General features: G+C 40.0%; 1 protein-coding gene across 2 annotated transcripts in view; it reads right to left on the bottom strand.

Annotated features, from left to right (window-relative positions):
• The window catches only part of rbpjb (recombination signal binding protein for immunoglobulin kappa J region b), a 149,174-nt gene extending 133,315 nt beyond the window's left edge, over positions 1–15,859 (bottom strand). The window contains exons 1-2 of one of the 2 annotated variants that reach the window (XM_063043331.1): positions 15,769–15,859; positions 567–659 (exon numbers count right to left, since the gene is read on the bottom strand). In XM_063043331.1, coding sequence (XP_062899401.1) covers positions 567–568 — 2 coding nt within the window. In that variant the 5' untranslated portion in view covers positions 569–659; positions 15,769–15,859. The remainder of the gene's footprint in view (positions 1–566; positions 660–15,768) is intronic. The other variant, XM_063043330.1, reaches the window with a different exon arrangement.
• Between the last annotated feature and the right edge of the window lie 11,018 nt (positions 15,860–26,877).

The following is a 26,877-nucleotide window of genomic DNA, read 5'->3' on the forward strand; positions in this document are numbered from 1 at the left end:
TCTGCTTTAATTATGATATAATCCAGTCCAAAAAGAAGAAAAGCTTTCAAAATATTTTTGGTGTGCTATTTAATCACATCAACTTAAAATTTGGCACAAGCTTAAATACTACATGCTTTCTTGTTATTTTTAAACATGCCAACAAGTGCAATATTTAAACCACAGCCTGAAAGAAATTTGAAAATAATCAAAATTTCATGAGCTATTTGTTTTATTGCTGGTTAAATACAGTAGAAAGAACAACTGATTTATTAAGAGCATGGCATGTATGTTTAATGCCAACACACATGAATAGCAAAATATTCTTGCTAACCATTGAAATAAACTGTCAGTGACTGAAGAGGACTTTGACGTGTCAAAATGAATTCAGTTTCTGATTTAGGTCATTCAATTAATTTAAATATCTTGCAGCCTTTTGTCATACTATTTCAAGAGCTCATCAAATTTTCCACCTATGCTATCAAGTTCATTTACCATCATTGCATGAAAAAAAACAATCTTCATTTTGGTAAGCATGATCTCACATCTTGTCACACATTTTATATGATGTAGAAAAGTAGACCTACATGATTTACCGCTTACAATCTTCCTAGTCAACTTCCAGTTCTTGCACATGGAGCACCACAAGCAAGTATCATCTTCAGAGGAAAAGTCTGAAACTGACAAATAATTTAACAAGGTAAATAACTGATTTTCAACAAACAATCTGGAGGAGGAATACAGTGTGACAAACAGCATCAGTGAGGCGGGGGGGTTGTTGACATTTTGATTTGAAACCTTGCTTCAGGACTGAATGGAAAAGGATGACAGAGAGAGACAGACACAGAGACAGACACAGAGAGACAGAGAGAGACAGAGAGAGACAGAGGCGGGGGAATGACGTTGTGTAGATTGATGGCCTGAGAGGGAGGAGGGGAGGAGAAGAATGATGGGTAGTGATGGGGGGGGGTGGGAAAAAAAGAGGTAGAATAAAAGCTATTGTTCCTAGAGATGGGCCTCTTCCGAGCAGTTGAAGAGGCCAAAGACAGACAGTTTCAGTGTAAGGAATGGGAAGGGAAGTTTACACACCTCTTCATTCTCAGTACTGATGCAGGGGTTGGACCCAAAACTTCCTCTCCCCCATTGATCCACCCCCTGCCATGCAGATATCACTCCACTGACAATTCCTTCAGCAGATTGTTTGTTGCTCTAGATTCCAGCACCTGCAGTCTCAATTTTCAAATCTTTGTTGTATCCAAGCTGCCCACTCAGATTCAAATGTTGCTCTTCATTTATTAATATTACCGATCTGACCAGCTAATCCAATGAATTTAAGTATGCCTTAAACAGGAAAACTGCACAGAACAAGCTTTTCTTGTTATATATTACTTTAAAATGTCGCTTCCTAATCTTCAGCCAAATTCTTTTCACCCCAATTCCAATGATGAATGGCTTCAAGGTGTAATTATCTTTTCTGCAGAATTTTTAATTCAAAACAGTATTCACTCTAAAATTAGACTTTAATCTGTCTCTTAAAACATGTTTCCCCACCGCACCCCTCACCAATCTGTTGACTGCTGCTTTCCAATTTATTCAGGTTATAACCAATTACTGTTCTATAGCCACACCTTCAATTAGTTAGGAATCCTTCACTTCTCCCTATAATACTTTTTTTCCACTTCATCAACTGTAGCACATTGAAGCGTAAATCAACTTTACACTTGCTGGCCATCTTACATTATGAACATGTATATAGAAAATGCCAACTTATAGAAATTGCAAGGTAGTTACAGACCTATTACATGAAAGAACGAGTGGAAAATGTCTTATATCCACAGTTAAGAGGTGTACAGGAATGAGATATACAGTACATGATGGTTGAGAGACAACAACCCTGTCTTTAATGTCAGTAAATCCAAGGAATTGATAATGGACTTCAGGAAGGAAAAGTCGACACAGACCTGCCCTCATCAACAGTGGAAAAAAGGTGACCAGTTTCAAGTTCCTGGTGTCAACACCTCTGAAGATCTATCCTGGACCCAAAATACTGCTGAAATTACAAACAAGGCATATCAGCAGCTATACTTCATTAGGAGTTTGAGGGGATTTCATATGCCACCAAAGGCAAGCAAATTTCTACAGATGCCCCGTGGAGAGCATTCTAACTGGTTGCATCACCATCCGGTATGAAGGCGCCACTGCACAGGATCAGAAAAAGCTGCAGAGGTTTGTAAACTCAGCCAGCTCCATCATGAGCACCAACATCATCAATCACAACTTCAAAAAGGCAATGCCTCAAAAAAAAATTAAGGATCCCCATCACCCATGCCCTCTTAGAGTCCTAGAACACTACAGCACAGAATCAGGCCTTTCAGCCCATCTAGCCCATCCCAAACTAATTTGCTTAGCAACATCAACTTGCACACAGACCAGAGTCCTCCAAGTACCTATTCAAATTTCTCTTAAATGTTGAAACCAAACCTGCATCCACCACTTCTGCTCACAGCTCATTCCACACTTTCACCGCCCTTATGGTCCCCCTTAAATATTTCATCTTTCACCCTTAACCCATGACTTCTAGTTCTAGTCTCAACCAACCTTAGTGTAAAAGACTGCTACCCTATATCTCAATTTTCATACCTCTGTCAAATCTCCCCTCATTCTCTATGCTGTAGCAAATGAAGTCCTAACTTACTCAACCTTCCCCTATAACTCAGGTCCTCAAGTCCTGGCAACATCCATGTAAATTTTTTCTGCACTCTTTCAATATCTGATATCTTTCCTGTTGGTAGGCAGGGTAAAGAAAACTGCACACAATACTCAAAATTAGGCCTCACCAACACCTTTTACAACTTCAACATAACATCCTAACTACTGTACTCAGTGCTTTGATCTGTGAAGGCCAATGTGCCAAACGCTCTCCTTATAACCCTATCTACCTATGATGCCACTTTTTCAAGGAATTATGGATCTGTATTCCCAGATCCCCATTCTACCACACTCCTCAGTGCCCTACTGCTCTCTGAGTAGTCCTACCTGGGTTTGTCCTCCCAAAGTGCAACACCTCACACCTGCTTGCATTAAATCTACCTTACTTAACAATTACAACCTTCAACTTCAAAATTTGTGCTCTCATAATATATTGGATTTCAATTTTTATCTTTGTATTCAGGATGTGCAGTTTCAATGACTTTCTTCAGTTGTCAATTGTGGAATTTTTATTGCAAGCCAACTCCTGGCAATATCTACAATGAGACATCGAGACCCTGCTCTCTATCCGGCTTCTGCTGTTTACCCTTTATGGTATGACTGATTGGAATATTTCATTGGCCTGGATATTCACTGCAATGGTCATTCAAATCAGAATGACATCTTCCTCTCAATTCAATTCTGCTGGCAATTTCATCACACTGAGTCCACCATTTTCATTAATTACTATTTCAGCTGACAAACTACACACAATGGTCAATAATTTTGCCAAGTCTGACTTTCATTTTACTTCATCTGAAAATTTAAAAATTAAAAGAACATTTACATTGTCCCTTACTTTAACTAAAATAAAACAAAAATTATATCCTCAAGAGATACAGTTCCCTGCTAATCTACATTATAACACAGTATTAATGTCAAAGTTATGTTTGTCATAAGCACATGTACATGCATGCACAGTGCAATGCAAACTTACTTGTAGCAGGATCACAGATGCAGATCATATAAGCAGCATTTACAAGAAATTAAACAAATTATACACAGTTTAGGACAAAAGGACAATTGGAACAGAAACAATAAAATCCATTTTAGTGCCAAGTGATCAGTGTTGCTACACTATAGTTGCATCTTTTCACAGATACTGCCTGATCCCCTGAGTTTTTCCCCCAGTATTTTCTGTTTTTAATCTATATATCTTTACTACATCAATAACAAAGTTAGAAAGTAACAAAAGAGCAGCTTTTTAGAACGCAAACAACAGGAATTCTGCAGATGCTGGAAATTCAAGCAACACACATAAAAGTTGCTGGTGAACGCAGCAGGCCAGGCAGCACCTCGAGGAAGAGGTACAGTCGACGTTTCAGGCCGAGACCCTTCGTCAGGACTAACTGTTAGGTTCCTGACGAAGGGTCTCCGCCTGAAACGCCGACTGCATAAACGTCGCCCATCATAAACTTCCCTTGTGTAGATGAATGGTGGAGTCTGGGGGAAATTGATGAAAGTGTGGGAAAAATAAAAAATAGGTTTAATGTAGTGCCGATGGGTGGTTGATCATCAGCATGGATTTGGTGGGTGTAAGGCCTTCTTCTATGCTCTATATATGGCTCTTTGTATGAACTGGTGAATTAAGTTCTTGAAGACAGTCTTTCGTGATTATTAAAGTTATCCACTTGGAAGGTGTAGTCAGAGTACAACATGGAAACAGGAATTTGGCCTAAATTGTCCAGCATATCCAGTGTTTAGCCAATATCCCTCTAAAGCTTTCTATCCATGTACCAGTTCAAGTGAATTTTATACACTAATTATAGAGAAGCCTCCTGTAACTTGTTCCATATATCCACCAGCCTCTTAAAACAAAAGCTACCCATTAAGTCCCTTTCAAAACTTTCTCCACTGAGCTCAAATCTATGGCCTCTAGTTTTAGACTCCTCTAGCCAAGGAAAAAGCTAGATTGGATTACGTCACATCTACTGATGTAGAGAGAAAAGCAATGGTTTTGCAAGTTATCCATATAGATCAATTCATTAAAACACTGCATTGAGATAGTACAAGGGAGAACAATAACAGAATGCACCATTTCTGGTCACCCCATTATATGAAAGATGTGAAGGTTTCAGACAAGGCTTATCGGAATACTGCCTGGATTGCAGGGCATGTGCTGTAAGAAGAGGTTGAACAAACTTGACCCTTCCTGACAAAGGGTCTCGGCCTGAAACATCGACTGTACCTCTTCCTAGAGATGCTGCCTGGCCTGCTGCGTTCACCAGCAACTTTGATGTGTGTTGATTGAACAAACTTGGATTGCTTTCTCTGGTGTGGCAGAGGCTGAGGGGAGATCTGATAGAGGTTTAGAAGGTTATGAAAAGTAGTCAGCCAGCATCTTTCCCCCAGGGTTGAAATGTATAATACTTGAGGACAGTTAAGGCAAGGGGGAAAATTCAAAGGAGATGAGATGTGTGGGACATCCTCCCTGCAGCTTGGGGTGGTGCAAGGTGGTAGTGGATGTAAATACAATAGAGGCGTTTAAGAGGTGCTCAGATAGGCACACAAATTTGCAGAGAATAGAGAAACATAGAAACATAGAAAATAGGTGCAGGAGTAGGCCATTCGGCCCTTCGAGCCTGCACCACCATTTATTATGATCATGGCTGATCATCCAACTCAGAACCCCGCCCCAGCCTTCCCTCCATACCCCCTGACCCCCATAGCCACAAGGGCCATATCTAACTCCCTCTTAAATATAGCCAATGAACTGGCCTCAACTGTTTCCTGTGGCAGAGAATTCCACAGATTCATCACTCTCTGTGTGAAGAAGTTTTTCCTAATCTCGGTCCTAAAAGGCTTCCCCTCTATCCTCAAACTGTGGCCCCTCGTTCTGGACTTCCCCAACATCAGGAACAATCTTCCTGCATCTAGCCTGTCCAATCCCTTTAGGATCTTATACATTTCAATCAGATCCCCCCTCAATCTTCTAAATTCCAACGAGTACAAGCCCAGTTCATCCAGTCTTTCTTCATATGAAAGTCCTGCCATCCCAGGAATCAATCTGGTGAACCTTCTTTGTACTCCCTCTATGGCAAGGATGTCTTTCCTCAGATTAGGGGACCAAAACTGCACACAATACTCCAGGTGTGGTCTCACCAAGGCCTTGTACAACTGTAGTAGTACTTCCCTGCTCCTGTACTCGAATCCTCTCGCTATAAATGCCAGCATACCATTCACCTTTTTCACCGCCTGCTGTACCTGCATGCCCACTTTCAATGACTGGTGTATAAGGACACCCAGGTCTCGTTGCACCTCCCCTTTTCCTAATCAGCCACCATTCAGATAATAATCTGTTTTCCTATTTTTGCCACCAAAGTGGATAACTTCACATTTATCCACATTAGATTGCATCTGCCATGAATTGTGGGTATTGAAGCATGGGTATTGTGTAGAGGGAAAGGATGTTGATTAATATAATTAATTAGGCACAACATTTGGGCTGAAGGGCTGTTTCTGTGCTGTTATATATTCTATTGCCAAATAGTGTTATAGAAAATATGATGTACACAGATAATAAGGTGCAAGGCCATAAGAAGGTAGATTATGAGAAGAGTCCATCTTACTCAATAATAAGAATACTGTTGTGGGGACGACCTCCCAGGAAATATCACGGACACCAGGTAACTGGCACTGAGCATGGTTCCATCGTGCAGAAGGGAAATAGAGAAAAGAGGGAATTGTTAGTGATAGCGAACTCAATAGTCAGGGTAACGGACAGGAGATTCTGTGGATGTGAACAGGACAGCCATATGGTATGTTGCCTCCCAGGTGCCAAAGTCAGGGATGTCTCAGATCGTGTCCACAACATTTTAGAGGGGGAAGGAGAGCAGCCAGATGTTTTGGTACACATTGCTACTAATGACATAGAAAGGAAAAGTAAAGTGGTCCTGAAAAGAAAATTTAGAAAGCTAGGCAGAAAGCTGAGAAGCAGGATCTCCGGGGTAGTAATTTCTGGACTGCTGCCTGTGCCACGTGCCAGTGAGGGTAGAAAGAGAATGATTTGGCAAATTGGTGCATAGCTGAGAAGCTGGTGCAGGGGGCCGGGCGTGAGGTTCTTGGATCATTGGATCTCTTTGGGGGAGCTGTGACCTGTACAAAAGTGACCAGCTGTACCTGAACCCCGGGGGGGGGGGGGATCAATATTCTCACAGGCAGGTTTGTTAGAGCTGTTGGGGAGGGGTTAAACTAATTTTGCAGGATGTGGGAACCAGAGTGAAGCGACTCAGCATAGGGCAGATGGTTAAAAAAAGCAAAGAAAGCATGCAGTCAGACTGTCAAGAAGGGCAGGAGAACCATAGGACAAAATTGCAGCCAGTAGGATGAGTATCAGTGCATTAGGAAGGCAGAATTAAAAAAAAGAGCAACAGATATAGTACTCAAAGTGTTATACCTTAATGCACAGAGTATAAGAAATAAGGTGGATGATCTTGTTGCACTATTACAGATTGTTAGGTAAGATTTTGTGGACATCACTGAATCGTGGCTGAAGGATGGTTGTCGTTGGGAGCTGAATGTCTGAAGTTACATGTTGTATTGGAGGGATAGGAAGGTAGGCAGAGGGGGTGGTGTGGTTCTGCTAGTAAAGAATGGCATCAAACCGTAGAATCCTTGTGGGTTTGAGTTCAGAAACTGCAAGGCTCAAAGGACCCTGATGACAGTTATACACAGGCATTCCAACAGCAGCTGGGATGTGGAGCACAGATTACAACAGGAAATAGAAAAGACACGTCAAAAGGGCAATGTTATGATGGTCATTGGAGATTTCAAAATGCAGGTAGATTGGGAAAATCAGGATGGTCATGGATCTCAAGAGAGAGTGAGTTTGTTGAATGCCTACAAGATGGCCTTTTAGAGCAGTTTGTCATTGAGCCAACTTGGGGATCAGCTGAACTGGATTGGGTGTTGTGTAATGAACCAGAGGTGATTCGGGAGCTTAAAGCAAAAGAACCCTTAGTAGGAAGTGATCACAATATGATTGAGTTCAACTTGAAATTTGATAGGGGGAAAGTAAAGTCTGATGCAGCAGTACTTCAGCGGAGTAAAGGAAATTACAGTGGTACGAGAGAGGAGTTGGCCAAAGTAAACTGGAAGGAGATGCTGGCGGAGATGGCAGCACAGCAGCAATGGAGTGAGTTTCTTGGAAAAATAAGGAAGGCGTAGGATAGATCTATTCCAAAAACAAAGAAAGACTCAAATGGCAAAATAGTACAACTGCGGCTGATGACAAGTTAAAGCCAATGTAAATGTAAAAGCAAAAGAGAGGGCAAACAACAAACCAAAAATTAGTGGAAAGATAGAGGATTGGGAAGCTTTAAAAACAGAGTAACTAAAAGAATCATTAGGAGGGAAAAGATGAAATATGATAGCAAACAGCAAAGCTTTTTCAAGTATGTTTAAAAAAAGAGATGACAGTGGATATAGGACAGCAAGAAAATGAAGCTGGAGAAATAATAACAGGGGACAAGGAAATGGCAGATGAACTAAATGAGTACTTTGCATCAGTCTTCACTGCGGAAGATACTCACTGTACGCCAGATGTTGAAGGGTGTGAGGGAAGAGAAGTGAGTGCAATTACTATTACAAGGGAGTACGTGCTCAAAAAGCTAAAAGACCTAAGGGTACACAAGTCACCCAGATCAGATGAACTGCACTCTAGGGTTCTGTAAGGGGTCGCGGTAGAGATTGTGGAGGCATTATTAATCAACTTTCAAAATTCACTGGACTCGGTAATGGTGCTGGAGACTGGAAAATTGCAAATGTCATCCCATTCTTTGAGAAAGGAGGAAGGTAGCAGAAAGGAAATTATAGACCTCAATGGTAGGGTAGATGCTGGAGTCAATTGTCAAGCATGAGGTTATAGAGTACTTGGTGACACTGGACAAGAGAGGACAAAGTCAGCATGGCTTCCTTAGAGGAACGTTTGATAGCTCTGGGTCTGTACTCACTGGAAACATATGGGGGGGGGGGAGTAATCTCATTGAAACCTTTCAAATGTTGAAACACCTAGACAGAGTAGATGTGGAAAGGATGTTTCCCATGGTGGGGGAGTCTAGGACAAGAGAACACAGCCTCAGGATAAAGGGGCATCCACTTGAAACAGTTGCAGAAAACTTTCTTTGGCCAGAGGGTGGTGAATTTGTTGCCATAGGCAGCTGTGGAGGCCAGGTCACTGGGTGTATTTAAGGCAGAGCTTGATAGGTTCTTGATTAGACATGGCATCAAAGGTTACAGAGTGAAGGCCAGGGAGTGGGTCTGAGGAGGGGAGAAAAGGATCAGCTATGATTGAATGACAGAGCAGATGCAATAAGCCAAATGACCTAATTCTGCTCCTATGTCTTAAGGTCTTATCTGCACTTGGGGACCATTCAACAGTCTTATAACAGCGGGATGAAGCTGTCTTTGAACCTGATAAAACACACTTATGTTTTTGTACCTTCTGCCCAATGGGAGGGATACTCATTTTCTTTATTGAAGAGAATACATCATTTTCTGACAAGCTGCAAATAGAACTGACTATTATGATGGAAAGTACATTATTGACGGAAGAGCTAAAGTTGGTTAGGCCTGAGACATTGCCCTGCAGTTGGAAAAAACAGGTTCCAACAAAGAAAACCATCTTTATATCAGGTATTACTCCAACCACAGGAGTGCTTCCTACTGATTTCAGTTTTGGTATCGTACTCGAATTTCACCTTTGGTCAACTGCAGCCCTGGTGTTAAGGGCAGTAACTCTCATTTCACCACTGGAATTCAGCTCTTTTGACCATTTTTAGACCTAGGCTGTGATAAAGGTCTGGAGAAGAATAGTCTGATAAAGCACACATTGGGCACTACTCAACTGCAACTGGTGGGTTAGTACCACTTAGCAGTACTAATAATGCTATTTTATATCACTATGTTGGCAATTGATTGAATGGTCACAAGCTGGAATGGGGCTGATAATTGCAAGAAAAAGTTTGTGAAGTCTTTGCAATTACCTAGCTTTCTGCATTAATTACTCATAAAATATGGTCTGATCTTCATCCAAGTCACAACAGTAGACAAACATAATCTGCCTAAATTACACACAGATAGTTATACTTTTCAAGTCTTTATTGAACACATTGTTTAATCATTCACAGTCCAAGCTGGAAAAAGTATATGAACCCTGGTATTTAATAACTGACAGAACCTCCTTTAGCAGCAATAACCTCCACCGAATGTTTCCTGTGGCTGCTGATCAGACTTGCACAACGGTGAGGAGGAATTTTAGACCATTCCTCCATACAAAACTGTTTCAGCTCATCAATATTTCTAGGTTACTTTACGTGAGCAGCCCTCTTCAGGTTATTCCACAGCATCTCAATTGGGTTAAGGTCTGGACTCTGACTTGCCATACCAAGACACAAATATTCTTCTTTTTAAACCATTCTGTTGTTGATTTACTATTGTGCTTTGGATCATTGTCCTGTTGCATTATACAACTTCTATTACGCTTCAGGTGACGGCCGGCTACCCTGTCATTCTCCTGTAAAGTGTCTTGGTACAATTTTGAATTCATTGTTACCTCAACAATTGCAAAATGTCCAGGCCCTGAGGCAAAGCACCCAATCCATGATGCTCCTTCCACATGCTTCACAGTTGGGATAAAGTTTTGTTGTCAGCGTGCAGTGCCCTTTTTTTGCCTCCAAGCACAAAGGTTCAATTGCTTTCTCATCTGTCCACAGAACATCTTCCCAGAAACATTGTGGAACATCCAGGTGGGCCTTTTGCAAATTTGAGATGTGCAGCAATGTTTTTTTGGAGAGCAGTGATTTCCTCCTTAGTGTCCTTCCATGAACACCATTCATGTTCAGTGTTTTTCTTATAATGGACACTTGAACAGAGACTTTAGCATGTTCTAGAGATTTCTGCAAGTCATTTCCTGTTACCTTTGGGTTCTTTTTCATCTCCTTCAGCATTGTACGCTGTGCTTTTGGTGTGATCTTTGCAGTACATCCACTCCTAGGGAGAGTATCAACAGTACTGAATTTCCTCCATTTGCAGACAATTTCTCTTACTGTGGACTGATGAACACTCAGGTCTTTAGAAATGCTTTAGTAGCCTTTTCCAGCTTCATGCATCTCTATAATTCTTCTTCTAAGGTCCTCTGAAAGTTGTTGTGATCGAGGCATGATGCACATAAACAGATTTTTTTTTTAAAAAAGCGCAGGCTCTGTCAGTAATCTGACTTTGTGTCTTTCAGGCAAGGCACCGCTACAAGTCACACCTACAATCTCATCTCATGATTGGAACACCTGACTCCAAATACCTTTTGTAGAAGGTATTACCCCAGAGGTTCACATACTTTTTTGAACCTAGACTGTGACTGTTTAAATGATGTACTCAGTATTGACGAGAAGTAGTACAATTGTTTGTGTATTATTAGTTTAGGCAGATTGTTTGTCTATTAATATGAACTATATGAAGATCAAATCACATTTTATGAGTAATTAATGCAGAAAACTAGGCAGAAAATTGCATCTTGCTTTTTATGAACAGGACATGCTGGGACTATTTTTCACATTATCAGGTAGATACCAGACTTTTAATGGTTTAAGAATAAAACAAAATTAACTCAAATCTATTTCAATACAGGCACTAATTAAGGACATTATTATGGCACAAAAATCAGCAGTCATCAAGTTATTTAAAGTTTAAATAAGTTGGTCAAAATAATAGTTTTCACTGATGTCCAACAACCCCTTCCGTTCCTGACAAACAATTTGCTGAAATCAGGATGTGTTAAAGTGAACAAAATTCTATATTGGTTCTGCAGCAAAATGTGGACCTTAAAATCTTGAAGAAATTAAAATTACACTGGTTATTAAAGCAGCCAAGAATAAAAACGTCAATTCCCTAAATTTCCTCCTTGTGTAACACACACACACACAAATGATTCAAGGGGGTGGTACAAAGAAACAAATTTTGCTGCTGTGGTTGACCGGTACACAAACTGAAAATATACCATTCTCTATACCACATCATACAATTCATCGACCTGCCTTCACTACATATTCTAATGCAGCTCTATTAAATCTTAGTTCAGAAGATTTCAATTGACATAACATTCTCAGCTTTAAGGAACAGAGTTTCCATTACATTTTGCAAAAGTGCCTCCTGATTCAACATTAAAAGTAAAAATAGACCATTTGAAAGATTATGCTCTCACTTTAACCTATATTGGCAAACAAATACGAAATATGATTGTGTCCCCCCCAAAAAATTAAACACCTCCTCAGTTGTTTAAACTAAAAGGAGTAAAAGCAGTGATTATATAACGTAATATTTTTACCCCTTAAAGTGTTGCATAATTTTTGCAAATCACAGTGTAGCTTTCTTCCCAAGAACTAAAATCCAGGAGAGGCATGACCCTACTCTTGTGAATTCTAACTTGTGGGAGAAATACATTTAGCCTTTTTGACACTATCAAATAAAACCTTCATGACACACAATCTATTAAGTCCCAGTGCAAAAATATCAACAGCATTGCACAGCACAAACCAGTCAACATTAGACAGACTTCCTTTTTTCATTGGAAAAAAAAGCATTTGAAAGTCTGACTTTTAAAAAAAAATACCACCCTTCATAACCCCAGGATGTCCCCATGTGTTGAAAGCCAATTAAATGCTTCAAGTTTCATCGCTAATGGATTTATGTCACAAACATCATTGAGTCCTATCCAAACAGTCTCAAAATATGAAACAGTAGATTGTTCTTATTTTTTTTTACACAGTGGGGAGCATTTTGTAAATATTTCTTTTTTGTTTAAAGTTTGGCAGGCACACTAGATGCCAGGTGCTTTCCAAAACAGGATTAGAGAGAAGAGGAGATGAGGTCAGGCCAACCTACGCTATGACTATATTCTAGATTCTATTAAAGCATAATCACAAAAAGTCTCCACCTGGAAATAGCATAATGTATATACAAGCTTGTTTGAAAATTTGAGTTTCATTTCCTTAGGTGCAACATTAAACAAATTAAATTTACTTTCATATAACAAAACTTCCAAAACAATGCAAAAGGGCAAGCTTAACGAACTCAGAACCGCCTCAAGCAACATTCAAATTACTTTTGAAATTAAAAAAATAAAGTAAGTCTTCCCTACTTTTGTACTTCACCTTAAACACTGGTCTGACAAGTCAAACAAAAAAGATATAGAGAAAAACATAAATTTAGATTAAATTAAATCACAATAAAACTGAACATAATACAACCAATTAACTTTGTGCCAAAATACCCAATCTTTGCAAATTGAAGTAGTTCTTTGAGCATTCTATTAAGACAACCAAGTCTTCTGTTTATCACTAGTTAACCAAATACACTATTACAAGAAAAATAGTGATGATGTTACTCTTTTTTAAAAAAACTTGCATGTTATAGATCCTTTTACACAAGGGAGTCCCTTAAATCACTTCATTATCATTGAAATATTTAAGTTTCACTGATGAAGACAGAACACAACAACCAGTTTCTGCATAGTAATATGAAAAGTAACCAGAAGCTGTATTAGTGTCACTGGCTAAAGAAAATCCCCGCAACCCAAGACAAACATGCCTGTTGGCGCGAAAGGAATGATTTACATTTATACAATGAAGAATATGCATCACAGTTTTAACTTTTATAGAAGTCTAAGTTTTTAGTAAAATTATAAGGCAACTTATCAAAATGTACAAATTTATATATTTTTTTAAAATCAGTGTACTTTCCACTGATACTTCACAGCTGTCAATGGAATTTGACCTATATAGTATCATCAGCAATTATGTTAATACTCTGACTTTAAAACATTCATACAATTCTCATTCCAACCTCAACTAAAATACATCTTGTAATGTACAGCCTTAAAATTAAATCCATACACAAGAATGTAAATCTTGACAATGCATTAAAAATAACACACGATCAATTTGAAATTTCCAGATCTGACTGACATCTACAATAATTTTCATTGGCTTAATTACTTCATCTACTAACAACAAAAAACAAATTCTTAAGACAATCTTTAGTTTGAATGCTCAAATACATTTTAGTCACATTATTGCCTCATGCTAAGTACACTACAGAACATTGTAATGTGTGTGAAACAGATGAGTTGGACAACTCAGAAGCATCATATTTATGAACAAGGCCTTTTTTGTTCACCCATGTTTACTCACCTCAATGTAGCCATCAAAGTGGTCACAAGAATGCACTAAAGTGAAACTCCCAACTTTAGGCAAAGAATTCAGAAACCCAATCCATCCCAGAGAGAATTACGAGCCAGAACATACAGCTTGGAATTGTTTTAAGTTGTTCAAAAGCCTTTAAAGCCTAATTTGTTGGACTGAATGCAACAATGTGACTTGTAATTGAGAATTATGGATTTTTGCAGATTCAAATTAAAAGTGAAGACTGCAGTTTTAATGATTATGGGGAGTTAGTTTTTAAGATGAGCTTTGCTATCAAAACAAATGTTCCCATTTAAAATGACTTACTTGAAAATATAGGGAAAAGTAATCAGCAACAAAATTTGGGGATAGCTGGATCTGGTATTCAGAATATTTGATTGTTTACATTCTGAAGCATAAAAAACTGATTTGTTTAAATATCATTCATTTTGCTTCCTTTATAGAAATGCTACCGAACAATTCATAAGATGACAGTCCAAAAGCCAGCATTGTAATTAACAGTGTTAAAAACTCTAGAAATAAAAAGTGAGCGAATGGGTAATTAATTTATTTTAGGGAGGGAAATCTATGAACCAGCACAGGTACTATGTGGCTACACTATGTGGCTGATTCTCTTTACTGTCCCCTGAAGTGGGCTTGCAAGTTTTCTGTTCTAAAATTCTCGTGGCAATTTGGGATAGCTAGTAAGTTCTAGCCTCTTAAAAATGCCAATAAATAACTTCAAAATATACAAGGTGACAGATGCAAAATATAAATAGCACAGAAAACCCTTTGTCGTATATGCTCTCCCATATACAACACAAAGTGCACACTGGATAGTTCACACGAGAAAAATTATCATTAAGTACATGTCAATGTTTCAGTACATCAATTGCCTTTAAGATTGCCTGAACCATCTAACAACGTTGCTTGAAAAAAAAGAAACATTTTAATTCATTGAGAAAGGGAGTTAATTTGGAAATAGAATCCCAGAAGGACGCGATTATTTCAGGCAAAATTCCCCAAAGACACCCTGATGCGGACAAGAATATTTGTTTGCTAGTAGCTTGATTCCCTTGATTTAATTAATCCGTACCAGCTGAGTATCTTCAGTATGGACCCTGTTCGCTGAGTAATGTAGCGATGAACAGTGGAAGTAAAAATAGGCAACCGTATAAGCACCCACTCCCTGCCCAAAAAGTAAAAAAAGTGACCCCTCTCAATCCCTTGACTGGAAAAGTGCAGTGGGAGGAAAGAAAACAAAAAATATGGGAAAGTATATTAGCAACCAACGAAGACAAACTAAACGGGAACATTTAGAGGGAGGGAATGTAGGATGGAATAAGAATGAGAGGAAGGGGAGGGTGGGGAAGAGAGAGAGAGACGGGGGAGAAGAGAAAGAAAAAGTGGAGGAGGAATGTCGGTTCTAATTCTTAAACAGCCAAAGCTTCACTAGTTGCAGTCCGACGCGGGTGAAGAGCCTGTGGGAGCTGCCTACCCTGACGGGGCGTAGGGCCTCGCTCGCCCCCTTCCCCCCTCCCCCAGACTTCGTTCCATTCCAAACTGCCCGAACGCGCTGTCCAAGATTGAAAAGCCACTCTCGCCGGGAGGAAGAGGGCCGCCTGGCAGGGGAAGTAGCCTCCAGGGCCGGGTAACTCAGAAGAGACCCAGGCAGCTCAAGCCATAAGAAACACAGAGCAGCGAACAATAGGACGGTGGACCAACTATCCCTGCCGTCCGCAGAAGCCCATCGTGCTGGCCGGGCCGCCTCACGGCCGGAGCCCGAGGCTGCAGAGGGGGAGAGGCGACAGGCAGGAGCGGGGCGGCAAGCGAACAGGCGGCGCAACATATACAATCGGACACTTACCCTGTCACAACAGGCGCCATCTTCCACAAACTCTCGCCCAAACTCCAAGCCTCGCGAGGCGCCCGGCCCGCAGCTTCGGTTTTTGTCTCCCCCTCCCCTCCTGTCCCGTCCCGTGCCCTCCCGCCCCGACGATCAGCAGCCGCATCTCGCGAGACCGGCCGCTGCCAGCCCTCTCCTTCTAGAAGGGTGCTGCGGCTCTTCGCTGGGTGAGGGAGAGTTGAGGCTCAGGGTATGGAGGTGTCACCTTACCATCGTACACATTTACAGGGCGCAGAACTACTTGCCAGGGACTCCCAGTGCAGCCATCGCAAAGACTTTGTGACAACGTACTGCAACCTATGGTCCCGCTGCCAATGGATATTGGGGATGGGTGGAAATTCACAGCATTATGCTTTAGAGCTAAAAGTCTTATCAGTCCCCTTTGGACAATTATCATCACACTGTAGATCTGGCTTTCTGGAATTACATTTTTGTACTATCGTAGAACCAATCTGTACAATTAAATGCGAAAGATTCAACATCTTGGAACACAGTAACACTTAATGGTTTTATTCCTGATTGAAGAAACCTGAGTGGTTCTGATGGATGGTAGATAGAATGTATTAGCTTGACGGAAGATAGAATGTTTTGATTTTTTTGACACTAGGAATGTAAAGATATGTCCTGATTGTAATGTATTTCCAGTACATATTATGAATAAAGTTTTATTTTTTGAAATAAAACATGGGGTTTGATGGGAAAAGACTGTTTGCCACAGAGATGTCGAGAATGAACGGACTTTGAGAGAGAATGTGAGGCTTTGAGGCTGTTTCAAACCATGAGAAATAGTGACAAAGGGGTGCTTTTGAAGAGACTTGGCCAAATGATGAGAAACTGGATGAGAATGTGAGAAAATATGTCTCAATTGAAGAGGATTATGAAAAAGAAGGCAATGGTAGAGTTAGAGGAACTGATAAATAGACAGAACAAGGAAGCTGAAAGAGATTAAGAGTTTGTGGGGAAACAGAATTGGAGAGAAGGGGAACTAGAATGAGGAAATTGAAGAGGAATGGGATTGATATGAGAATAAGAAATAATGTATTAGTACATTACCTATATACCTCCATACCCTAATGAAAATGAATAATGTTAAATAATAATATGGGGTTCATCTGCTCTTGGACAAGGAGAGGCCAGGTTGGGTGAGGAAGCCCTCAATTATTGAAATAATGCTTCAATAATTGGGTGCCACAAGTGGCAACAGTGCTATTGGATTTAAGAAGTGTATTAGAATACTACTTACAGCATTATCTATGAATGTAAGAATGAAAATGTTTATTCTTGTGAATTTTTATTATGAGTAAAGTTTACTTTGAAATATGTTTTTAAAAAATAATTTAAAAACCAAATTAAAAATTGGATTTTGGTCAGCAAAGCAGTTGCTTTATGTTCCACTATCATTAAAAATATCAATGAAGCTGTGGACTGCAAGTTCCCTCTCTACCACCTACCAGACATGTTGAAGAAATTGAAACAGTCCATGGGCCAGGGAGACACTCTGGGTTATTTTGCACTGGTTTACTTTGAATGGTAAATCCGATCCGTCCCAGAAAAAGAATAGCCAAGAAGGCCATGAGTCCCCTTGTGTGACATACTGAATGATCAAAAATGAACCATGTGGACAAGAAATAATAGAGCAATTACTCCTCAGAGAAATAAAAAAAAGGAATACAATTTCTAGTACTGTGTTAAAATTAATAAACACTAACTTACTATGCCCAATCATGCAAAATATTGGCTTGAATTTGTAACCTTATCAAATATTTGTTAAAATGAATTTACAGTTTTGTGCAAGATCCCCAGATCTGAGTCATCATCTGAAAGATAGGAATGTCGCAGTAAGGCCTTTTCCACATAATCTCCATGAGGAGGAGGTTTGGTGATATTGATTAGCCAATAACGCAGTAAGGGGGAAGAAGAGGATCATAGGGAAAACGTATTACTAGGAAGTGGAAATGGCAGTTGTGATTGGGCAGACAGTGGGAGTAAAGAATTGCTGTGAAGAATGGATTACGGTGAGGGAAATATGGTGGCAAGAGGTGATTATTTAAGGGAGTAGAAATCAAGGAAGAGAGGGTTCAGACGGATGTGATTAGAAAGGTTGGAGGATTGGGAAGGTTGGTCAAGCAAAATATTGAGGGAATGAGATGCAGTGTCTCTGGAGGGGAATAAACAGTGGATGTTTCGGGCCATGACCCTTCAACAGGACGGGAAAAGAAGGGGAAAGAAGCCTCTTTGCCATTACTAGGGAGTGGTTGAGTTGAGGGTTTTGGGGGGATATGAGCAGGATGGGAGTGGTTAGCCAAGAAAATGGTTATGCTTCAAAATTCAAAGAGAATTTATTACCAAAGCACTCATTTGTCACTGTATAATACCTTGAGACTTATTTTCTTGTGGGCATTCACAGTAAATACAGGAAACACAATGGAATCGGTGAATGACCCCACCAAACAGGAGGGAGAAACAACCAATGTGCAAAAATCAGCATGCTGTGTAAATTCAAAAAGAAAGAAAAAAAACAAATAAACAAATGAATAAGAACTAAATATCAAGATTATGAGATGAAGAGTCCCTGAAGGTGAGTCCACAGATTGTGGGAACAGTTCAGTGATGGGAGCGAATGAAGTTGAGTGAAATTATCTCCTCTGATGCAAAAGCCTGACGTTTGAGGAGTAATAACTGTTCCTGAACCTGGGGCTCCTGTACTTTCTTACTGATGCAGCAGGGCCTGGATGGTGGGAGTCTTTGATGATGATGCTGCTTTCCTGCAGCAGCACCCTGTGCAGATGTGCTCATTGGTGGGGAGAACTTTACCCGTAATGGATGGGCTGTATCCATTACTTTTTGTAGGATTTTCCATTCAAGGGCATTGGTATTTCCATCCCAGGCCGTGATGCAACCAGTCAATACTGTATACTCTCCACCACACATCTGTAGAAGTTCGTCAAAGTTTTAAATGACATGCCAAATCTTTGCAAACTTCTAAAAGCAGATGTGCTGCCATGTTTTCTTCATAACAGTACTTATGTGCTAGATCCACGACAGATCCTCTGAAATGCTGAAGGAATTTAAAATTGATGGCCCTCTCCACCACTGACCCCCAATGAGGACTTGCTCACAGACCTCTAGTTTTCTCTTCCTGAAGTCAATAATCAGCTGCTTGGTCTTGCTGACATTGAGTAAGAGTTAGAGTTGAGGAGACTGACGTTATCCACACTGGTTCAGGAGCCTGATGGCTGAAGGTTAAAACTGTTCCTGAACGTTGTGATGTGAGACCTAAGACTCCTGTACCCTCTTCCTGATGGTAGCAGTGAGAAAAAAAGTACTGTCTGGATGGTGAAGGTCCTTGATGAATGCTGCTTTCTTGTGGCAGTTCTTCTTGTAGATATGCACAGCTAAGACTAAGCTTTTTATGTAAAGCAGAAGTAATCCTCAGTGTTTCAGTATACTGGTCCTTTGTTCTTTGAGGGTGTTGCCTGTGCAAAACAATTTTGTACAGGTGACATCAAAATGAGTGTTACACAGTACTTGGAGTCACATGTGTCCAGTGATGTGTTGTAACTACGTAGTTAATGCTAATTTTATGGCTATTGTCTTCCAGTGAATGAAATAAATACTGAATAACCTTTGTCAGTCAGATTTCTTTTAAATTCTATACTATACATCAATATTATATTACATGATGGAATTTATATCCCACTTCTGATATTGTATCACAAAATTTTAGATGAAGGCTACCCTATACTGCACCTAAAAGAATTGTTTAATACCATTGAACAAAACATTTTCTTCAGCACAAATATATTTTCGGTCAACCTTAGATTATAAAAAAATGCTAGTAGAAATTTTAAAATTTACATTAATACATAAAATCACTTCGCATTTTTTCAGAAAATTTTCTTCATTATTGAGACATGCACCAATGGCTTCATAATCAAAAGGTACAATATAGAACTGTCTTCAGAATTCCCCTCCCCCAAATAACCATTTCAGTTCAAATATATATGTACAAAAACAAAAAACAATGTTTCTGCAGGAATTTGTGTATTTTCATCGTACTTGCTTCAAAACAGGAAAATCACAAACAGTGAATGCTGTTAGTACTGGTATTAAATAAAACACTGCCTGAACATTTAAGAAAAATTGGGGTAAAAATTGCTATACGTTTTGACATACACTCAGTGGCCATTTTATTAGGTACACCTGTACATCTGCTCATTAATACAAACATCTAATCAGCCAATCATGTTACAGCAACTTAATACATAAAATCTGGCAGAGATGGTCACGAGGTTCAGTTGTTGTTCAGATCAAATATCAGAATAGGAAAGAAATGTGATTAAATGACTTTGACCATGGAATCACCGTTGGTGCCAGATGAGGTGGTTTGAGTATCTCAGAAACTTTTGATCTCCTGGAATTTTCACACACAACAGTCTTGAGAAGTTTACAGAGAATGGTGCAAAAGAAAAGACATCCAGTAAGTGGGAGTTCTGGGCACAAAAACACCTTGTTAATGAGAGCGGTCAGAAGAGAATGGCCATACTGATTCAAGCTGACAGGAAGGCAACAGTAACTCAAATAACCATGCATTGCAACAGTTGTGTGTAGAAAAGCATCTCGGAATGCACAACGCATCAAACCTTGAAGTGGATGGGCCACAGCAGCAGAAGATCATGAACATACACTCATTGACCACTTTATTAGGTTACAGGAGGGACCTAATAAATTGACCACTGAGTGTAAATATCGTTAGAAACCACATCAATTTAGCAAGAGGATAGCCAATGCCAACTTGTGTAGAGATCAGTTGCATTGCTACATTTCTGGAGCCCATTCTTTTAAAGTAATTGACTGAAACAGATGACTAGTAAAATAGAAATTGTTTGCATCAATATACACAAAATGAATAGTTTTCAAATAATAATACACTCTTCACTTCCATTATGTTCTTCTTGATACTGCAATCTTGAAGAAAGTATTACAAATGCTACATTGCTGTGTATTGAATTTATATTCCAATATACAACAAGTTTTAAAGTATTACAGGTTCCTATGGAGGTAGGTATAATAAATTTCACAGAACTATGAGTGATTGAATAAATCAAATGTAGCAATCAACAAAAGCGTGTCAGAAACATTCTTTCCACAATTTTGTCAGAATAGAAATTGAAGTTGATTCCTGAAGTTTGATCTAAAATAAGAAATGGGAAAACACCTGTCCTTTCAAAAGGTACCTATGTAGTTACTAATTGGGCAGACAACTGAAGAGCCTAATTTGATGAGTTTGCAGATACAGTATACAGCTGTTGTGATAGGAAATACAGGGACTCTGCAGTCTGCTTTAAACAATGTGCCATGGCACATGCTATTAGTTCTGGATCACTGGTGTCCATGCACCACCATCTGCTGAGGTCAGAGCATGTGTTAGTTTTGGCGTCGGTCTGCAGACACGCAATGTTGTGTGTGCACTGGACCAACTATTGTACTTTAATGTAAAAAGATAGTTTTGTTTTCAATATAGAGATAAAAACATAAATCCTGAAGTTCATTTAAAGCATCCTGTATCTTTAAGAAGCTAGTAATGAACATATTTATCATACACCAACTCATTGTGGAAGAGGCAACATTATAATTAGTTTAAATAAACAGGGTTATTAGGTCCAGAAGTTTAATGAATTCAGTGCTCTTATAAAACCAAACATTACAGGGACTCTTGTGGTTACTTTAATTGTCACTTGTTGAGAAAATCAAAAAAGCTTTGTGCATTGTTAGATCCTCTTTAGTACCTCTGAATTAATAGACATGTTCCATATTTTGTGAAGGATATCATTTTTCAAATGTGCAGACTAATGTTATCATCATGGGTAAACAGCTGTTGTGACTACAGCCAGGTGTCATAATTATTCTCTTGCATTATCCTTTTATCACCAGCATGAAAAATCTGTGTAATATTCTTATTTTTATAAATATACAGTTTGGCAAAAAGTTTTGTATGAAATTTTAAAACTATATTAGATTGAAATAAGAAAAGATATGAATTTCAGGTTAATAAAACTAAATGAATTTAATAAAAATCTCATAAAACTGTTGATATACAACATAGAGAGTACAATTATAACTACCTCAATAAGACAAATGCACGTGGATTGTAACGGTTAAGAATAGGTGATACAACTCTGCACATGTTATACTTGTACAGCAATCTGTGCAAGCCTAAAGTAGACAGATGGACAGACAAAAGGAAAAGAAAAGAAAGAGAGTTAAACGGCACAAAGAGACATCGGGTCAAAATAAAATGAACAAAAGAGAAGGACGAGACTGTGTGAAGTGAAGGTAAAAAAAAATTGTTTTCCAAATTTTCAGTGATGGAAATGTGTATGTAATTGTCATTCCCAAAGAATAATGGGGAATTTATCATTTTTTCACAACTCACGAGCATGGATTGTTCCTTGCAGAAATCATGTTTGGTAGAATGTACTACTCAAAAAGTGAAGGCCTTCAAACTTCTGAGAAAAGTTTTTGGAGAGTCTTCGAGTCGGTGTGCCCACAAAAATAACTGTGCCAATTCATCCCACACCTTCCCCACCCATTCTCTATAATTGTAAATCCCTCAACAAATTAATTTTGTTTATGGACGTGCTGCCGGAATCCAGCATCTTGCACAACCCACTGTGTGTTTTAGATAAGTATCTCACCATCTGTTTAAATGAGTCTTGAATTCACAATGGTCGAGGGCACATCAATAATAACAGAAGCAACATCTTGCATTATACAGCACATGTAATTTATTAAAATGTCCTAAAATGCACTTTGATGTTTACCACTTGAGAAATTAGTGGTTATGGACAAAATATGAAGACTTGCATAATGACAATAAAATTTCTTTTTTTTTTATAAAACTAAGATCTCTTTGATGGTCAGTATATCCAAGTTTAAAAACCAAACAGCAGATTCTATATTCCTAAAGGAGAAAGCAACATACTTGTGAATGAATTGAAATCAGTTCAAAGCCATGGAGTGGTGACGTGGGCTAACTCTCCTCTGAAATTTACACCATGTGCATTGCTTCCTGAGATTTAGTAACCTGCATTGAAAAACGTTTGTGGTCCCTGTGCCAAAGATATGGTTCAAAGTCTAATCCTGATATGAATATTTTGGTTTTACCAAACTATTCCAACCTATTTTACTTTCGATCAATTACATTTTAACTGTGGATGATAAGAACTCTCATTTAATTATTTACTGAGCCTTAGATGACTTCCGTCAATGTGATTTATACAATATGTTACAAGTAGTAAATGCTTGACAGACAAGCAAAGCAGGGTCCAAGAGAGAAGGCAACATTTGCCTTTTGATGAAGCACTTTCAATGCTCTGGTCTTAATTTTCACTTTAATAACTTAAAATCTAAAATAATTAATTTATTATTGTCACATGTACTGAGGAACAGTGAAAAACGTATCTTCAGATGAAATCATTACAACAGTGTATTGAGACAGAACAGCGTAAAACAGTAATAGAATACAGAACGAAGTGTCACAGTAATGGAGAAAGTGTAGTGCAGGCAAACAATAAGATGCAAGATAGATCGTGAGGGCAAGAGTCCATCTTATCATACTAGGGAACCTTTCAATAGTCTTATAACAGCGGGATAGAAGCTGTCTTTCAGGTTTTTATCTGTTCTGCCTGATGAGAAGGGGAGAAGAGAGATGATTCTGCCTGCTTTACCAAGGCAGCGGGAAGTGTAACGTAGAAACATAGAAAGCCTACAGCACAGTACAGGCCCTTTGGCCCACAAAGCTGTGCCGAACATGTCCTTACCTTAGAATCTACCTAGGATTACCCATAGCTCTCTATTTTTCTAAGCTCCATGTACCTATCCAGGAGTCTCTTAAAAGACCGTATCATATCTGCCTCCACCACTGTCACCAGCAGCCCATTCCAAGCACTCACCACCCATTGCGTAAAAAACTTACCCCTGACATCTCCTCTGTACCTACTCCCCAGCACCTTAAACCTGTGCCCTCTCATGGTAGCCATTTCAGTCCTGGGCAAAAGCCTCTGACTATCCACATGATCAATGCCTCTCATCATCTTATACACCTCTATCTGGTCACCTCTCATCCTCTGTCGCTCCCAGGAGAAAAGGCCAAGTTCACTCAACCTATTCTCATAAGGCATGCTCCCCAGTCCAGGCAATATCCTTGTAAATCTCCTCTGCACCCTTTCTATGGTTTCCACATCCTTCCTGTGGCAAGGCGACCAGAGCTGAGAACAGCACTCCAAATTGGGTCTGACCAGGGTCCTATATAGCTGCAACATTACCTTTTGGCTCCTAAATGTAATCTCATGATTGAGGAAGGCCAATACACCATATGCCTTCTTAACCACAGAGTCTACCTGCGCAGCAACTTTGAGTGTCCTATGGACTCGGACCCCAAGATCCCTCTGATCCTCCACACTGCCAAGAGCCTAACGATTAATACAGGCTTCCCCCGCCATCCGAAGTTAGAGCGTTCCTATGAAATGGTTCGTAAGCCGAAATGTCGTAAAACGAAGAAGCAATTACCATTTATTTATATGGGAAAAATTTGTGAGCGTTTGCAGACCCAAAAATAACCTACCAAATCATGCCAAATAACACATAAAGCCTAAAATAACAGTAACATATAGTAAAAGCAGGAATGATAAGATAAATACACAGCCTATATAAAGTAGAAATACTTTTCCACAATCATTACTGCACTGTTCTCCGTAGCGAAAATCTCGCGCAAGCGCTATCGGCAGAAAATCTCACGCAAGCTCTGTTGGCAAAAATACGGCGCAAGCGCTCTCCAGTAACCTTTAAGCTATGAAGCTGCCAAATCATACCAAATAATACATAAAAATACACAGCCTATATAAAGTAGAAATAATGTATGTACAGTGTAGTATCACCTACCGGAATTGGTTCAGCGCCGAGCACACTGATGATGGTGTGTTAGACTGAGTTGTCGGAGTTTGGGTGGTGCAGTGGCCCCCACCCTCCAGGCCGCCGACAGATACCAAACCACGAAGCATGCAGGGGTACAGCAGTAGCCAGGAGGCATCTAGCACATCTATAAGAAAAAAGCCGCAATAAACATGCTAATTAATTAGGTGCCGCCCGGCACATAATTGTCGGCCCAGATCAGTGCCAATTTCCAATTGCGTCATCTCTGATCTGGGCCGACAATTACGTGTTGGGCGGCACCTAATTCATTAGCATGTTTATTTCGGCTTTTTTCTTAAAGATGTGCTGTGTGCCTCCCGGCTACCGCTGCATTCTCCGCGAATCGCCGGTTGGTGGGACACTGGGGTGTCATCTCGTCGTCTGTTTCCATTAGAACAGGCAGCTCATCTTCTCCTATGACTGCCCGCCTTGATGTTGAAGGTCGAGGTTCGTCGTCTGCTGTGGCTGATGCGGAAGGCTTGCCTGACTGCTGAGCCTCCCGCATTTTTCTATCATACAGTTCTTTGTAAGGACTCAATCCATCCTGCAAATATCCCCTAAACCTACATACCCTTTCAAAATTAAAGTCATACTTTATCATTGCAGCGAAAACCTCATGCAGTTGCTTTAGGTTCAGTTCCTGGACGACTTCACTTTCGGTCCGTTCGCTACTGCATTCAATTTCAATTGTTATCCTTTCCTCTTCCAATTGCATCAGCTCTTCATCTATCAGTTCTTGGTCATGGGATGCCAAAACCTCTTCAACATCATCTTCGTCAGCTTCCACAAGCCAAGCTCACTTTGTCCTTACTTCGTTCACCACGATCGAAACGATTAATTATGTCTAGTTTTATGCTAAGTCTAACACCTTTAGGAGCTCTTTTAGGCTTTTCTGATACCTCAGAACTCATCTTGCAAACGACTGCTCACAGGCACGTGTTAAAGCAATGCTGTTCCGAATCCGGGGGAGAGCAGCTGCTTGGAGCATGCGCTGCCTTTTATCGTGCGCTGATTTTCCCCGCATGCTGCTTTTTTTTGTAACAATGATAACACCTTCTGAAAGCGAAAACAGGGTACTAATGTAGGTCTTTCGTAACAGTGAGGTCTCGTAAAGCAAACGTTGGAAAAGCGGGGGACACCTGTACTATATTCTGCCATCATATTTGACCTACCAAAATGAACCACTTCACACATATCTGGGTTGAACTCCATCTGCCACTTCTCAGCTCAGTTTTCCATCCCATCGATATCCCGCTGTAACTTCTGACAGCCCTCCACACTATCCAACGCTCCTAACCTTTGTGTCATCAGCAAATCTACTAACCCATCCTTCCACTTCCTCATCCAGGTTATTTATAAAAATCACAAAGAGTAGGGGTCCTAGAACAGATCCCTGAGGCACACCACTGGTCACTGACCTCCATGCAGAACATGACCTGCCTACTACCACTCTTTGCCTTCTGTGGGCAAGCCAGTTCAGGATCCACAAAGCAATGTTTCCTTGGATCCCATGCCTCGTTACTTTCTCAATGAGCCTTGCATGGGGTACCTTATCAAATGCCTTGCTGAAATCCAGATACACTACATCTCCTGCTCTACCTTCATCAATGTGTGTAGTGTGTGGCGCGTGGCCAAGTGGTTAAGGCGTCAGTCTAGTGATCTGAAGGTCGCTAGTTCAAGCCTCGGCTGAGGCAGCGTGTTGTGTCCTTGAGTAAGGCATTTAACCACACCTTGATCCGTGACGACACGGGTGCCAAGCTATATGGGTCCGAGTGCCCTTCCCTCGGACAACATCGGTAGCATGGAGAGGGGAGACTTGCAGCATGGGCAACTGCCGGTCTTCCGTACAACCTTGCCCAGGCTTCAGTCAACATCAAAAATTGATGGACAGCCGAAGAAGAGAGTGTTTGGTCACACCCTCAAAAAATTCAATCAGGCTTCTAAGGCAAGATCTGCCTTTCACAAAGCCATGCTGACTATTCCTAATCATGTTATGCCTCTCCAAATGTTCATAACTCCTGCCTCTCAGGATCTTCTCCATCAACTTACCAACCACTGAAGTAAGACTCACTGGTTCTATAAATTCCTGGGCTATCT

This window comes from Mobula hypostoma, chromosome 3 (genome assembly GCF_963921235.1).
Source record: "Mobula hypostoma chromosome 3, sMobHyp1.1, whole genome shotgun sequence".
Lineage (NCBI taxonomy): Eukaryota > Metazoa > Chordata > Chondrichthyes > Myliobatiformes > Myliobatidae > Mobula > Mobula hypostoma.